The sequence below is a fragment of the Phyllobates terribilis genome, unplaced genomic scaffold (genome assembly GCF_046119375.1).
Source record: "Phyllobates terribilis strain yellow unplaced genomic scaffold, ASM4611937v1 Scaffold_3__8_contigs__length_932513732, whole genome shotgun sequence".
Classification (NCBI taxonomy): Eukaryota; Metazoa; Chordata; class Amphibia; order Anura; family Dendrobatidae; genus Phyllobates; species Phyllobates terribilis.
Window position 1 is genome coordinate 698,066,029 of NW_027362763.1, and position 15,134 is coordinate 698,081,162.

The 15,134-nt window shown below is 42.5% G+C and overlaps 1 protein-coding gene across 2 annotated transcripts in view; it reads left to right on the plus strand.

Annotated features, from left to right (window-relative positions):
* The window catches only part of GPATCH2 (G-patch domain containing 2), a 152,523-nt gene extending 137,668 nt beyond the window's left edge, over positions 1–14,855 (plus strand). Inside the window, exon 10 of one of the 2 annotated variants that reach the window (XM_073671929.1) lies at positions 8,755–14,855. In XM_073671929.1, the coding sequence (XP_073528030.1) occupies positions 8,755–8,924 (170 nt within the window). In that variant the 3' untranslated portion in view covers positions 8,925–14,855. The remainder of the gene's footprint in view (positions 1–8,754) is intronic. The other variant, XM_073671930.1, reaches the window with a different exon arrangement.
* Positions 14,856–15,134: the final 279 nt, after the last annotated feature.

A 15,134-nucleotide genomic window follows, 5' to 3' on the forward strand; every position in this document is an offset into this window, starting at 1 on the left:
TATGTCAGCCAAGGGAGCCCATTGTCCCTCATTATGGTGCAATAAATGATTCATGTTGGAAGGCAGAGGATGAAATCACTGAGATGATGATGATGATAATTAATATCTACAGGTATCACAATGGAGGCCAAAGTAATCTACAAACCTTTCATTTTTATGCCACTTGCTGTTGGTGACCTGGTATAGTGGGACCTTATTCATGGTTTTGGTATGAGACCCCATGGTTAATGTTTTCGCTTCTGATGGAGTCGTATGGACCAGGCTGGTAAAATTGCAGGTGGCCAGTGCACTTTGGGAGCTGGCACCTAACTTTTTGGGTTTTCTATTGACATTGATTACTCTTATTATTGTCCACCCATGACTTTAAGTACTTCATCCACCCTTGACCTCAGAAGCCTTATACACAAAGCCGTGAGCAGCACATTGAACTGCAGGCCATCGGAGGGAGCTCCACTTATCTCGTCCAGCACGCAGAATACATCCATGCCAATGTCACATTAGTGCCCTCTTCCTACTGTTTCTCTTTCTCTTGCAGCCTAAATGATTGTCATAATCTCCCACATGTCGAGTCTCATTTTAGGTGCCAAACCCCGGATTAGAAATCTTCGCTCCATCTGTTATTTTTTAAGGCATATTGGCATGTGAAATCCAGTCATGCTCTGCTCCCGTATTAATATATATTAACATTACTGACTAATTTTTTTTTTTAATGACCAATATACCTCGGTCTGTGGGCCGGGGCACAGATGATTTTTACAAAAAAAACAAGGTCTGATTTTCCAATGCATTGACAATATTCATTTACAAAGCTGAAGTGAATGTGATCTGCTCTTCTCGGTGTACGAAGCTGTGGTGTCCCAACTCCGTACTTTACTTCTGACCACCATGGCACCTGCAAAAAGCTGATCGTTCAGGGTGCCTGGTGGGAAACACTTACCAGTCGGACACAGCCTGTCGATAGGACATCAACCCCACTAGCTTTTTATTCTGGGCCATCTCCTTAGAGATTCTCCCTACAAAATTTTCCAGAAGTCACCGAAAAATTCAGATCTGATAATCCTGCATTTTGTTGTGTACTTCATTACTATATTAAGGAATAGGCTAAAAAAAATGTCCACAAAGTTGAAGAACCATTTAGTCTTGAAGTCAGTAAATGATCTTCAAGATCTGGAATTCCTCCACTTAAGCAACCATAAGCATTAGGACAATGATCGATGTCTCCTGACCATATTCTACTTACGTAGGGAAGAGGTTTTCTTATACCGTTGGTCTGCAGAGTCAAATAGGTCATCTAAGAACTTCTTCAACACTACTACAAAGAAGTTGGCAGATGAAAGCATAGTCAGGAGACCATCTAAGCCCAGCTTGGCACACACAAAACATTGTAGGAGGATAGATGGGCACCCTTGAATTTGAGAGCAACTTTTGGCAATCGATTAAAGTAGGCTTCTCTCAGGAGAACACTTCTGGATGCTGGATCACCAAACACTTGGCCAAAAACTGTGTATAAGCTGGGTGTACACTTTACATGGCTGTTGGCAGACTGCTACTACGCCGACTCCACCATTAACATGCACAGCTTCTTTTTCTGAGGTTTATTTCCCGTGGGGGCAAAGGATCCAGCATTTTGAAGTACATGCCCAATTCTTCATCTCCACCCAATATTTGCCATCAGGAGCAAAATGGAAAGTTTAAAAAAAAACAACACATGGCTACCTTCTCCAAAAATGGCATCGTCCCTGCCTGAGCTGCAATGCTAGACTTAAAGAGTAGACAGTGATGGCGCTGTTTTATGGAAGTAGACATGTTTTTCTAATCCTGGACACATTAAGGCCAGCTGTACACATTAGATAGTGGTTAGTCTACAATTAGCTCTCCCAATCTTTCCATATGCATGCATGTGTGGCTCAGGGACGGAGCATCTGTCCTGTGTGGGTAGAGTGGAGTAATTCGCAGCCATACAATAAGATCGGTAGTTGAAATCTAACTGCCTTACGGAAGCGATCGGGTGGCCACCATACATGGTGAATGGATGTTCCCAACTCTGCCAGTAGCCAAAGAGAAGTGCCTCAACCGAATATCAAGACTTCTATCTGTAGCAAAGAGACTCTGTGAAAGGGAACATCACTGGCCGGTACCTCGAGACCCTGGGAAGTTTGTGGATAGGATGCCATACTTTAGACACAGGTGGTTCATAAACATATAAGGTGTTTGTCCCACTATGAGACGCCATCAAAGGGTTCTCCACCCCATCATTTACCACTGGAGATCATAAGCACTCTATTGTTTCAGCAATATCTCTACTACATACGGATATTAGGTACAAATCACAACTTTTTTTTTTTTTTTTAAGGACAATACTTGTGTAATCTTTAATAGCTTCACTTTTCCAGAAATTTATGGGGAAATGTACCCGTAATTCAACCACAATAGCTGCTCCTCCTGCCAGATTTACCATGCCGTCCACCACAGCATATCATGCTTTTCAGGTATAGTTCCCTACGTTATCATGGATTCTATCAGCCTCAGCTCCTCGTTACATATATGACACATATGGAAAAAGCCAGCGTTCTTTCAGCATTAAGCAATACATGAAATCAGCATATTTGCAAGCTGTTGTCTTAAAAAAATGATGAAACAGATGTTTACCCTCTAGCAGCGTTAGACCCCTGATCTGATTTTAGATTACAGATGGAATTGAATTAATTCATAGCAATCCCGGTAAAGTCGAGGGTATGGCGCAGAATGCCAGAGCGCTGCTTAAATAGAGTCTACCTGTCTTGACAGCTGTTGAGCAGAAATGAATGATCTCTCATTTTCATGTAAACTAGCCTTTAATGCTGTCATAAACACCATCTTAAACAGGGGCTACAAGACATTTATCATTTTTTTAACCAAGCCTTATTTTTCCCTACCAGACTACGCGCAATGCAAAGTCCCCTTCGTACTTGGAATCTGAGACACTTGAAAAGATTTTTAACACGACCCCCATGCATTTACATTATGGACCCTCACTGTGTTATGCTTAGTTTACTTAATAACATGTTGTGCTCCATATACAGTGCCTTGAAAAAGTCTTCATATTCAGTCAACTTTTCCACATTTTTTTCACATTACACCCACAAACCTAAAAGTATTTTAGCAATTACTGCCGCAGTCTTTTGGGGTCTGTCGTAGGACTTTGCACATCTACAGTTGACATTTTTGCCCATTCTTCTTTGCACACTCGCTCTGACTGATTGCATGGAGGCGTCTGTGATCATCAATTTTCCAGTCTTGTCACAGATTCTCACTGTGATTTAGGACTGGACTGTGACTGGGCCATCCACACACGAATATGATTTGATCTAAACCACCCATTGTCCTGCTGGAAGGTGAACCTACTCCCCAGTCTCAAGTTCTTGCTAGCCTTTAACAGGTTTCCTCCAGGATTGCCTGGTATTTAGCTCCATCCATATTCTTATCAACTTTGATCAGAATCCCTGTCCCTGCTGAAGAAAAGTCTACCCACAGCATGAAGCTGCCACCACCGTAGCTGATGGTGGGGATGATGTTTTTAGTGTGATGTGCAATGTTAGTTTTCCACCACACATAGTGTTTGCATTTAGACCAAAAAGTTCTACTTTGATGTCATCTGACCAGAGCACCTTCTTCCACATGCTATCTGTGTCCCCTACATGTTTCTTTGCAATCAGCCAATACGTTTTTTATGACTTGCTTTCAAAAATGTATTTTTTCTTGCCATTCTTCCATAAAGGCCAGATTTGTGGCACATACAACTAATAGTTGTCCTGTAGACAGATTCTCCTGCCTGTGCTGTGGATCTCCGCAGTTCCTCCAGAGTGCCCATGGGCCTCTTGGCTGCTTTTCTAATTAGTGCTCTTCTTGCTTGGGATGTTGGTTTAGGTGGATGGCCATATCTTGGTAGGTTTGCAGTTGTACCACACTCCTTCCATTTTTGGATAATAGATTGAACAGTGCTCCGTGAAATGTCCAGAGCTCGGGCTGATTTTTTTTATAACTTAATCCTGCTTTTCTCTTCTTCACAACTTTATCCCTGACTTGTCTGGTGGACTCCTTGGTTTTCATGATGCTGTTTGACCCATAATGTTCTCAAACCTCTGAGGTCTTCATAGAACAATTGTAGTTATACTGAGAATAAATTACACACGGGTGAACTTAATTTACAAATTGTGACTTTTGGAAGCAATTGGGTCACTCAGAATTTTATTTAGAGGTAGGGGACTGAATACAAATGCACATCACAATTTTCAGATTTATATTTTTTTAAATATTTAGAAAACCTATATAATTTCCTTTACACGTCACAAATACTTGCTACTATTGTAATGGTACAGTACAGACCAAAAGTTTGGACACACCTTCTCATTTAAAGATTTTTCTGTATTTTCTTGACTATGAAAATTGTACATTCACACTGAAGGCATCAAAACTATGAATTAACACATGTGGAATTATATACTTAACAAAAAAGTGTGAAACAACTGAAAATATGTCTTATATTCTAGGTTCTTCAAAGTAGCCACCTTTTGCTTTGATGACTGCTTTGCACACTCTTGGCATTCTCTTGATGAGCTTCAAGAGGTAGTCATCGGAAATGGTCTTCCAACAATCTTGAAGGAGTTCCCAGAGATGCTTAGCACTTGTTGGCCCTTTTGCCTTCACTGTGCGGTCCAGCTCACCCCAAACCATCTCAATTGGGTTCAGGTCTGGTGACTGTGGAGGCCAGGTCATCTGGCGTAGCACCCCATCACTCTCCTTCTTGGTCAAATAGTCCTTACACAGCCTGGAGGTGTCCCCAACAGTGTCACCAGCAAAGCACCCCCTCACCATCACATCTCCTCCTCCATGCTTCACAGTGGGAACCAGGCATGTAGAGTCCATCCGTTCACCTTTTCTGCGTCGCACAAAGACACGGTGGTTGGAACCAAAGATCTCAAATTTGGACTCATCATACCAAAGCACAGATTTCCATTGGTCTAATGTCCATTCCTTGTGTTCTTTAGCCCAAACAATTCTCTTCTGCTTGTTGCCTGTCCTTAGCAGTGGTTTCCAAGAAGCTATTTTACCATGAAGGCCTGTTGCACAAAGTCTCCTCTTAACAGTTGTTGTAGAGATGTGTCTGCTGCTAGAACTCTGTGTGGCATTGACCTGGTCTCTAATCTGAGCTGCTGTTAACCTGCGATTTCTGAGACTGGTGACTCGGATAAACTTATCCTCAGAAGCAGAGGTGACTCTTGGTCTTCCTTTCCTGGGGCGGTCCTCATGTGAGCCAGTTTCTTTGTAGCGCTTGATGTTTTTTGCAACTGCACTTGGGGACACTTTCAAAGTTTTCCCAGTTTTTCGGACTAACTGACCTTCATTTCTTAAAGTAATGATGGCCACTCGTTTTTCTTTACTTAGCTGCTTTTTTCTTGCCATAATACAAATTCTAACAGTCTATTCAGTAGGACTATCAGCTGTGTATCCACCAGACTTCTGCACAACACAACTGATGGTCCCAACCCCATTTATAAGGCAAGAAATCCCACTTATTAAACCTGACAGGGCACACCTGTGAAGTGAAAACCATTTCCGGCGACTACCTCTTGAAGCTCATCAAGAGAATGCCAAGAGTGTGCAAAGCAGTCATCAAAGCAAAAGGTGGCTACTTTGAAGAACCTAGAATATAAGACATATTTTCAGTTGTTTCACACTTTTGTGTTAAGTATATAATTCCACATGTGTTAATTCATAGTTTTGATGCCTTCAGTGTGAATGTACAATTTTCATAGTCATGAAAATACAGAAAAATCTTTAAATGAGAAGGTGTGTCCAAACTTTTGGTCTGTACTGTATATTACGTAAAGTCCTAATAGAACAGGGAATGAATAATTTTTCAAGGTACTGTACAAGACGGAGAGGAATTGTCTTCCTGGGAACAAGCGCACCCTACTGTGAACTCAACTTTCAGCCAAGACAATTGGCAAATTAAATATGGACCGTTTTTTGGCAATCATATTGACTGACAAGGCTTGGAAGGTGTTGACTATAATGAATGTCCACATCGCTGTCATTAAAAAGTCAACACCCCACCAAGAGACTTGACTAGAATCGGCCTTAAATGTTGGATCCTTGGGGTGCTGACCACTTGGACCTCAACCAACTATGAGAATGAAGAGGCCATGGTGCTTGATGACGTGCCACAATACCTTCTTGCCAGTTTCCATATATAGCGATGTTATCGTCTTCAAGGAGTTTACTATTGTGGCCTACCATGGGGCCCTCGGATATTTGTGGTAAAACTTTGCAATGTACCCCCTTTTTCTCTAATGTGGTGCTCAATAGAGTAGCACAGTTTCTTCTCTATTTCCATAGATGGCAACTTTCTGTTCTTACTGAAGTTTACTATGGTAGCCAATGGAGCCAGCTTTAAAAAGTCAAGCGACCACTTCATTTTCGTCACGAACACTTGAATGTTGGAGGCATTCCCTTGCAGTATGACACCCTTGTCTGTAATGAGGGTCTTGCCTAGAAAATGCCATAAATGTGTGATCCTTGGGGCTCTGACTACTAGGACCCCGACCAACTAAAAAAATGTTTGCGTACTCGGAGTGTCCCAGTTCCCTCTGATTTATTTTCAGGGATGGAAGTGATCTTGTCCAAGCAATGTTTGGTATTACTGCTCAACTGCAGCGGATCCGACTTGGTGGCCCAAATCAGTCGAAAGCAGTCTACTTCCAAGATTAAGGATGAATATCATAATACCCTATATAGTAAAGCAAATTAAATATGGTCCACCCCATGAGTCCTGGTCTTCTATATATTTTTTTTAGTGTAGCCAGTAGGAGTATCTCTCACACTTCTGTTTATCCTATCTCTTTAACCCCTTCACGACCTTGGGATTTTCCATTTTTGTTTTTGGTTGTTTGTTTTTTTTTTAGCTCCCCTTCTTCCCAACTTTATTTTCCCGTCAATATGGCCGTGTGATGGCTTGTTTTTTGGTGGGACGAGTTGAACTTTTGAATGACACAATTGATTTTATCATATCGTGGGAAAAAATTCCAAGTGCGGTGAAATTGCAAAAAAAAAAAAAAAAGTGCAATTCCACAATCTTTTTTTGTATGTTTTTTACCATATTCACTAAATGCTAAAACTGACCTGCCATTATGATTCTTCAGGTCATTCTGAGTTTGTAGATACCAAACATATATAGGTTCATTTTTATTTAAGTGGTGAAAAAAAATCTAAAATTTGTAAATTAAAAAAAAAATGGAGCTATTTACCATGACCCATTTTTGGGGATATGGGGCTGGGTGAGGGCTTCTTTTTTAGGTGCCGAGCTGACATTTTTATTGATACCATATTGGGATAGATACGATGTTTTGATCCCCTGTTATTGCATTTTATTGCAATGTTGCGGCGACCAAAAAAACTGAATTCTGACGTTTTTGATTTTTTTTTTCTTGTTACACCAGTTACCGATCTGATTAATTCTTTTTATATTTTGATCTGGCGTTTCTGAACACGACGATACCAAATATGTGTGTTTTTTTATTTTATTTTGAATGGAGTAAAAGGGGGGTGATTTGAACTTTTTATGTTGTTTTTTTTATAGTTTTTTTTCTACTTTTTACATGCTTCAATAGTCTCCTTAGGAGACTAGAAGCTGCGATCTTCTGATCGCTTGTGCTATATATAGCAGGGCTTCAGCCTTGCTATGTGTAGCAGAAATTATCATCTGCTATGAACGCCGGCCACGGGGCTGCGTTCATGGCAAATCGGCAATGACTAGCATGGAAGTCTTCTGCAGACCCCCTGGTTGTCATGCCAAGCAATCAGTGCCCCGCGGTAATGTGACAGGGGCGCCTATGGCCTTGATTTCTGACTTGCACAATGATGTTAAATCTGCTGTCAGAGATTGACCCAGTCGGCGTTAATTACCCTGTCAGCGCATACTCCAGGATCCTGTTTTGTGAGAGGTTCGGATGTAAGCCCCAATGGGACCAACGAACTGGTAGCAAAACTCAGTGTGAAAGCACCCTAATCCTTGCACTGTTGACCATCGGTGGCTTCAAGTGATTGTTTTGCTGATATGTTCCTGCTTTTGCGTTGGTTTCTTCGGGCTTCTCATAATCCTCTCCTGTTTGCAAGAATGCTGGGTGTCCGAACATGTGGTTGTCTAATTTTTGTTCTTGAGGGGGCGTCTTCCTCGGAATCCTATGTTACACCACTTCCACACTATATGGATATTGCCGAGCAGAACAGTTGTATTTTCTTGTGACTGATCCTTTGTGTACATCGGCCTCCTGTGCGTCCGCTGGTTGGTTTTCGTGGCCCACCCAGTGTCAGTGTAGGTGATTATACTCCTGCCTGCGATAACTCCTCAGCAGTCATCTCTTTTCTCTATAGAATATGAAGTGCCAACCTTTAAATAGGCTCAGAGTAAAACCTGCAAGATTTCAGGTTTAGGTTTTGTTTTTTGTTTTTTAGTGAGTTGAAACAAGAATATTTTTTTAAAAACCGGCTCAGTGAAAAAAAAAATGGATTTGAACAATAGGTTATTTTTTTTGATGATACGTTCCCTTTAACCATTTAATGTTCCTAAAGACGCACCAGCTTTCAATATGTTGTAAATGATTGTCTCATTACCATTGACATATGGTTGGATGGTTTGCTGCATTTCTTTTTTTTTTTTTTTTTTAATGTTCACTCTCTTATGGTTTTTAATTTATTTTTTTTGTACCTTTTTAGGTTTTATAGGTGAATCTTCACAGCCTATCCCAGACACTAATATCGGAAACCGAATGCTCCAGAGTATGGGCTGGACACCCGGCACAGGTCTTGGGCCAGATGGAAAAGGAATTTCTGAGCCGATAAGAGCCCTCCAGAGACCAAAAGGACTCGGTCTTGGATTTAGCTGATGTAATCGCATGCCTCTGAGATGTCTCCTAAGGTCTTGGATTTGGAGAGGAATTGTGTGTGTGTTTTCTAATGTCCTCAGTACATAATCTTTAGCAGAAAATGATTTTTTTTTTCTGCTACGGGAAGAACTTCAAGACCAGAAATGTCAACATCGGCTCTCGATATGCCAACCGTGACAACCACCCTGTGCATTATGGATCTCATGATCAATGCCAACATATGTATACTGCCTCTTATTGTATTTGATTACCCCAGGGGTCTTCAATAATGTGTATATATTCAGATTAGAGCAGATGTACACCCAGTAGAGGTAGCCATTTTGTCCCGTGAACCAAATCCCATCAGGTTAGTCTTTGAGCCGTGGGATCCCCAAAAATCTGTAATATCCGTGTTTCCTAAAGAAACGTTTTAAAGCCATTCTCCACTTTTGGAGTCACTTCTTCAAAGGCCACAACACCTGACCTGGTCTCTGATGGATAAGTCAAGTTGAACATTGGCTTCCGCTTGGAGGTATGATATCATAGGCTGAGCTCACATCTGCATTGAAAGCTTCGCCCTTCGTCCGGACCCCATTATAAATAAATCCATTGGGCGCCATTGGAATTCGGAATGGGATGGATTCAGAACGCCATCTTTTTTTGATCTCTTGCTAATATGACAAAACGGAAATGACAACACAGATGTGAACTCAGCCTTAAAAGGGATCTGCTACCAAATTTTACAATACTAACTGCATACAGTATTTAATAATCACTTAGACCTGATGAGGCTAGTGTACTTACTTTGTAAATCCATGTCAGAAGAGATGTATAATCCTTTCAGATAATGCCTGATATAAAAAGGAGCATTACAGCTCATTTTAATATCTAGATTTATGGAGCCCATTCTCGTTTTCAGAGTAAGTACTCCAGCCTCATCTGGTCTAATAGATCTATTTAATAATATATTGTGAAATATGGCGACCAGTTAGATTTAAAGCAAAAAAAATCAGTAATCTGCATTATGCTTGGTGCACAGCTTTACGGGGAGGATTATGACACGGGCCGTGCTCCACCCTCTCAGGCCTAATATTAAGCAGAACCTAATGTATCACTTGTATTTGGACTGTTCCTTTAAAGCTCTTTAGAACATTACAGAGTCACATACTTCTGTAAACTTTCTCCAGATTTCCTATACATGGACTTAAGAAACTTTCCAAAGTAATGGCGCCCTCAGTGGTGTAAAATTAGACCAAACCCAATCCTTTCCCCTTTGTAAATAGAAGTCACCTTGACTCCATTTTATTTTATTTTTTTTTTGCTGAGTTTTAAAAAAGTGTTAAACAGATGGGACTGACAGTACTCAGATGACTGCGGTCCAAAACAATACAAGAAAAGCTGCAATCCTGTTATCTGATTGGCTGCAGTGTTTAAAATGGCAGTCTGTTGTTTTTACCATGTTATTGTATGCTTTTAATGAAAGCTCCATAGATTCATTTAAAATGTCAATTGCAAGCAATTCCCTCAAGGAATAATTAAAATCACCTGATTGGAGATGGTACAATTCCTGTAATTAGCCGGCAGGGAAAGGAGGTACCTACAGATGGCGCCAGGTAATGTTTATGGCAGTCTGCATTCCGTGAATCTGTTTCCTGAGGTTGACAAAAACCCCTTTGCTGATTCCAGTACATTAAGGAGTAATCCTCATCTTGTACATTTATGGGATAACCATAGGATATGTCATAAATGTATCTCAGGAGCAGGGACTGTTGGTGATGAGGTGGCTCTGTCCATTTTTTTTTTTTTTTGCATTAGCTGTGCACCACACGTGTGGCTGTCTACATGCATTTGTATGAGAGTTCCAGTGCGCATGCGCCGCTCACTCCATGGATTTGTATGAGAGTTCCAGTGCGCATGCGTGGCTCACTCCATGGATTTGTATGAGAGTTCCAGTGTGCATGCGCGGCTCACTCCATGGATTTGTATGAGAGTTCCAGTGCACATGCGCGGCTCTCTCCATGCATTTGTATGAGAGTTCCAGTGCGCATGCGCGGCTCACTCCATGGATTTGTATGAGAGTTCCAGTGCACATGCGCGGCTCTCTCCATGGATTTGTATGAGAGTTCCAGTGCACATGCGCGGCTTTCTCCTTGCATTTGTAGGAGTTCCACCCCGCATGCGCGGTTCTCTCCATGGATTTGTATGAGAGTTCCAGTGCACATGCGCGGCTCACTCCACGCATTTGTATGGGAGTTTCAGTGCACATGCGCGGCTCACTCCACGCATTTGTATGGGAGTTTCAGTGCACATGCGCTGCTCACTCCATGCATTTGTATGGGAGTTTCAGTGCACATGCGCTGCTCACTCCACGCATTTGTATGGGAGTTTCAGTGCACATGCGCGGCTCACTCCACGCATTTGTATGGGAGTTTCAGTGCACATGCGCGGCTCACTCCACGCATTTGTATGGGAGTTTCAGTGCACATGCGCTGCTCACTCCACGCATTTGTATGGGAGTTTCAGTGCACATGCGCGGCTCACTCCACGCATTTGTATGGGAGTTTCAGTGCACATGCGCGGCTCACTCCACGCATTTGTATGGGAGTTTCAGTGCACATGCGCTGCTCACTCCACGCATTTGTATGGGAGTTTCAGTGCACATGCGCGGCTCACTCCACGCATTTGTATGGGAGTTTCAGTGCACATGCGCGGCTCACTCCACGCATTTGTATGGGAGTTTCAGTGCACATGCGCTGCTCACTCCACGCATTTGTATGGGAGTTTCAGTGCACATGCGCGGCTCACTCCACGCATTTGTATGGGAGTTTCAGTGCACATGCGCGGCTCACTCCACGCATTTGTATGGGAGTTTCAGTGCACATGCGCTGCTCACTCCACGCATTTGTATGGGAGTTTCAGTGCACATGCGCTGCTCACTCCACGCATTTGTATGGGAGTTTCAGTGCACATGCGCGGCTCACTCCACGCATTTGTATGGGAGTTTCAGTGCACATGCGCTGCTCACTCCACGCATTTGTATGGGAGTTTCAGTGCACATGCGCGGCTCACTCCACGCATTTGTATGGGAGTTTCAGTGCACATGCGCGGCTCACTCCACGCATTTGTATGGGAGTTTCTGTGCACATGCGCGGCTCACTCCACGCATTTGTATGGGAGTTTCTGTGCACATGCGCGGCTCACTCCACGCATTTGTATGGGAGTTTCAGTGCACATGCGCTGCTCACTCCACGCATTTGTATGGGAGTTTCAGTGCACATGCGCTGCTCACTCCACGCATTTGTATGGGAGTTTCAGTGCACATGCGCGGCTCACTCCACGCATTTGTATGGGAGTTTCAGTGCACATGCGCGGCTCACTCCACGCATTTGTATGGTAGTTTCAGTGCACATGCGCGGCCTATTGGAACTGTGTGTATCACCTCTCCACTGAACAGAAGGTGCGTGTCTGAGACTTTTTCTCAAAATAGATGTGGCTTCCAGTGAGTTGGTTTTTAATTAATAGGAGGAATGGTTTTATTAATAACTTAAGATTTTATCTTTCTACACTCATTCATCTTGCATTAGTTATGTCAGGTTTTACACATCAAAGAGAAAAATAAAGAAAAATGAAAGATTAATAAGAAATGTCTTTAGCATGTAAGAATGCCTGACTTTGTGGCCTGAGTCAGTATTGGGGCATAGTCAGACGGCCGTATAAATCAGACCGCAATGCTCAGACTGGCTGGCGTTTCTCCAGACCCAAGTGTGACACCTTAACATATTTCTATGCAGTTGTCACACTTGGGTCGGGAGAGCCGCGGCTAGTTCGCGTATTGCGGTCCAATTTATATTGCCATCTGACTACTCCCTTATAATGAAAGGGGAACATCAGCCTGAAGCATTTTCACCTGCCTAATAGGGGAGTAATAAATGCTAGATCAGGGGGGATATGACTGCTGGGACGTCTACTGATTGCCAAAATAGTAAACCCTATTCCCCTTAGCTGCAGGACCCGCCTTAGAGGAGCGTGATTGGAGCGGTGGACGAGATGCTCCATGTTACTCCATTCAACAACTATGACTAAAATGAGCGAGTCCTGTGCTATCCTCAGGGTCCCCTATTCTAATGAACAGTGGGGGTCTCGATAGTCATATCCACACCATTGTAACATTCATCTCCTATCCAGTGGATAGATGATAAATAGTGATAAACGCAAGTGCTTCTTACTCGAGTTTGCGTACGTTGCTCGGGTATGCACAGAGTATCGCGGGTGCTGGAGGACATGTTCGCTTCCCCGCCTTTTTCACAGCTGTTAATCAGCCATAAAACATGCGGGGATTGCCTGACAAACACGGGCAATCCCCGCATTTTTTTTTTTGGTTGTCTTAACAGCCGCCAAACATGTGGCCGTGGCGACGTGAAAATGTCACTCGAGAACCTCGGCAAAGTCCAGTACCGAGCACTTGTGCTCATCACTAATGATAAATTCTTCAGGCTGGATTCCTGCTTTAATGTTCACTCCTAGTTTACACCTAATTATAATATTCATATAACCTTTTCAAATACGTTTCTTTTACTTTTCCCCATGCCTTATTCACACCCAGAGCTGCGTTCATAAATTTTTTTCCTTGCTACTTGGAATTGGTCATCCCTGCTCCTAAAAACATCCTGCTCCTAAAAACATCCTGTTCCCAAAAACATCCTGCTCCTAAGCACAGATTAGGGTCACAAGTTTTAAAGGGGGTTACCCAGCACCTATCACTTCCACATCGAGATGTGTTGATGTCACATCGACAGCTAAGTAATAGTGCATATGCTCCATACTTGCACAAGACCTGCGTATATAGACAGATGACTGTCAGCAGCGCCGATTCAGAAGTGAGAGGTCCAGGATAATCCTTTTAAGATGGTCGCACATATTAGATGAACATCAGCTAACCTATTGAGTGTCTACAGGAAAGGTTGGCCATATAATGTACATGGGGATATCTCAACTTGATGGCCGATTTCAGGAGCAAAGAAGGATCGGACATGTTGGATTTCACCTTGCACAATCCTTTTGTTCTCAAGGTAAATAAACCTCCTCTAGAGGTGTCTTATCAGTGGCTAATTCCCCTCTCTTCATTGAAAGTCCATGTATGCTCATGATTGAATAGGGGGAGGTGGGGTTTCTAGATGGCTTTTGATGGGACCCTAGTTCATCCGCAAGTTAAAAGAAGCGTCGTAGATTCCAGCAGGTAGTAGGAGGAACGTAGGACTCTGGTCCGACCACCACGGAACTGCACCTGGGTCCTGCAGATCTTTTTGCTTGACACTGGTGTATATTATATCTAGAAGTAAAATGTATATGAGACATGTTGAAGACAGTCTCCTGTCCAAGAAGCCCTCCTCCCCAATCTCCTTTATATCTGAGACTGCAAAGGAAAATGTGGACGTTGCTTTGTTTTCTCTCATGGACATTGTGATCTTCTTGGGTGAATACCAATCGGAAGTGGAACGGCCATAACTAGGCGTCTTCAGTCTTCGACTATTGGATCATCCAGCCTATCAGCCCATGTACAATAACTAGTGACTCTTATATTGCACTAAGTGCTCCATTACGATGCATGAATAGTTCATTGTGTTACGAGTTCCTGCGATCATGGAATTGACCCTGAGCTGCCAAACTAGAACAATAATTCCCCACCCGCCCGAGGCCTGGAACTAGTCTGACTTCATTGTACAGTGACTATTTTGAGAATTTGATTATAATCTTTTCATTTTATTACTTTTAATTGTAAAGTTTTATTTCTGAAATCTTCCATCAACATAATATTGGGGCCCACAGGTAATTTTTTTCATGTTGGGTACTCATTCGTAATTGTGTCCTCTCGTTCTGAAAGTGGGATTCTTAAATTTAAGTGGAACATGAAGGTTATGCTTGTAATCTCTGTATAGGAGAAATTAAAAATAATATATCTATATAAATGTTGTATTCACTATTGCAAGTGTGAACATTTTTTTTTATATATTTGCAGGGTTTAACCAATTCCTATCCACACACTAGAACGGCCCAATAATTGGTGAACAAGTGTCTTGGCTATCCGTCTGTCTATAAAGTTAGCAAGTACCTGATATAAGAGCAAGATGCATTAAAGTCATCTTTCTCTCCAGCACTTTGCCCCGCAAAAACAGGAGATGTGCTGCTGATTGCATAGAACAGGGGTGCACAACATTTTTTGGTCCAAGGGTC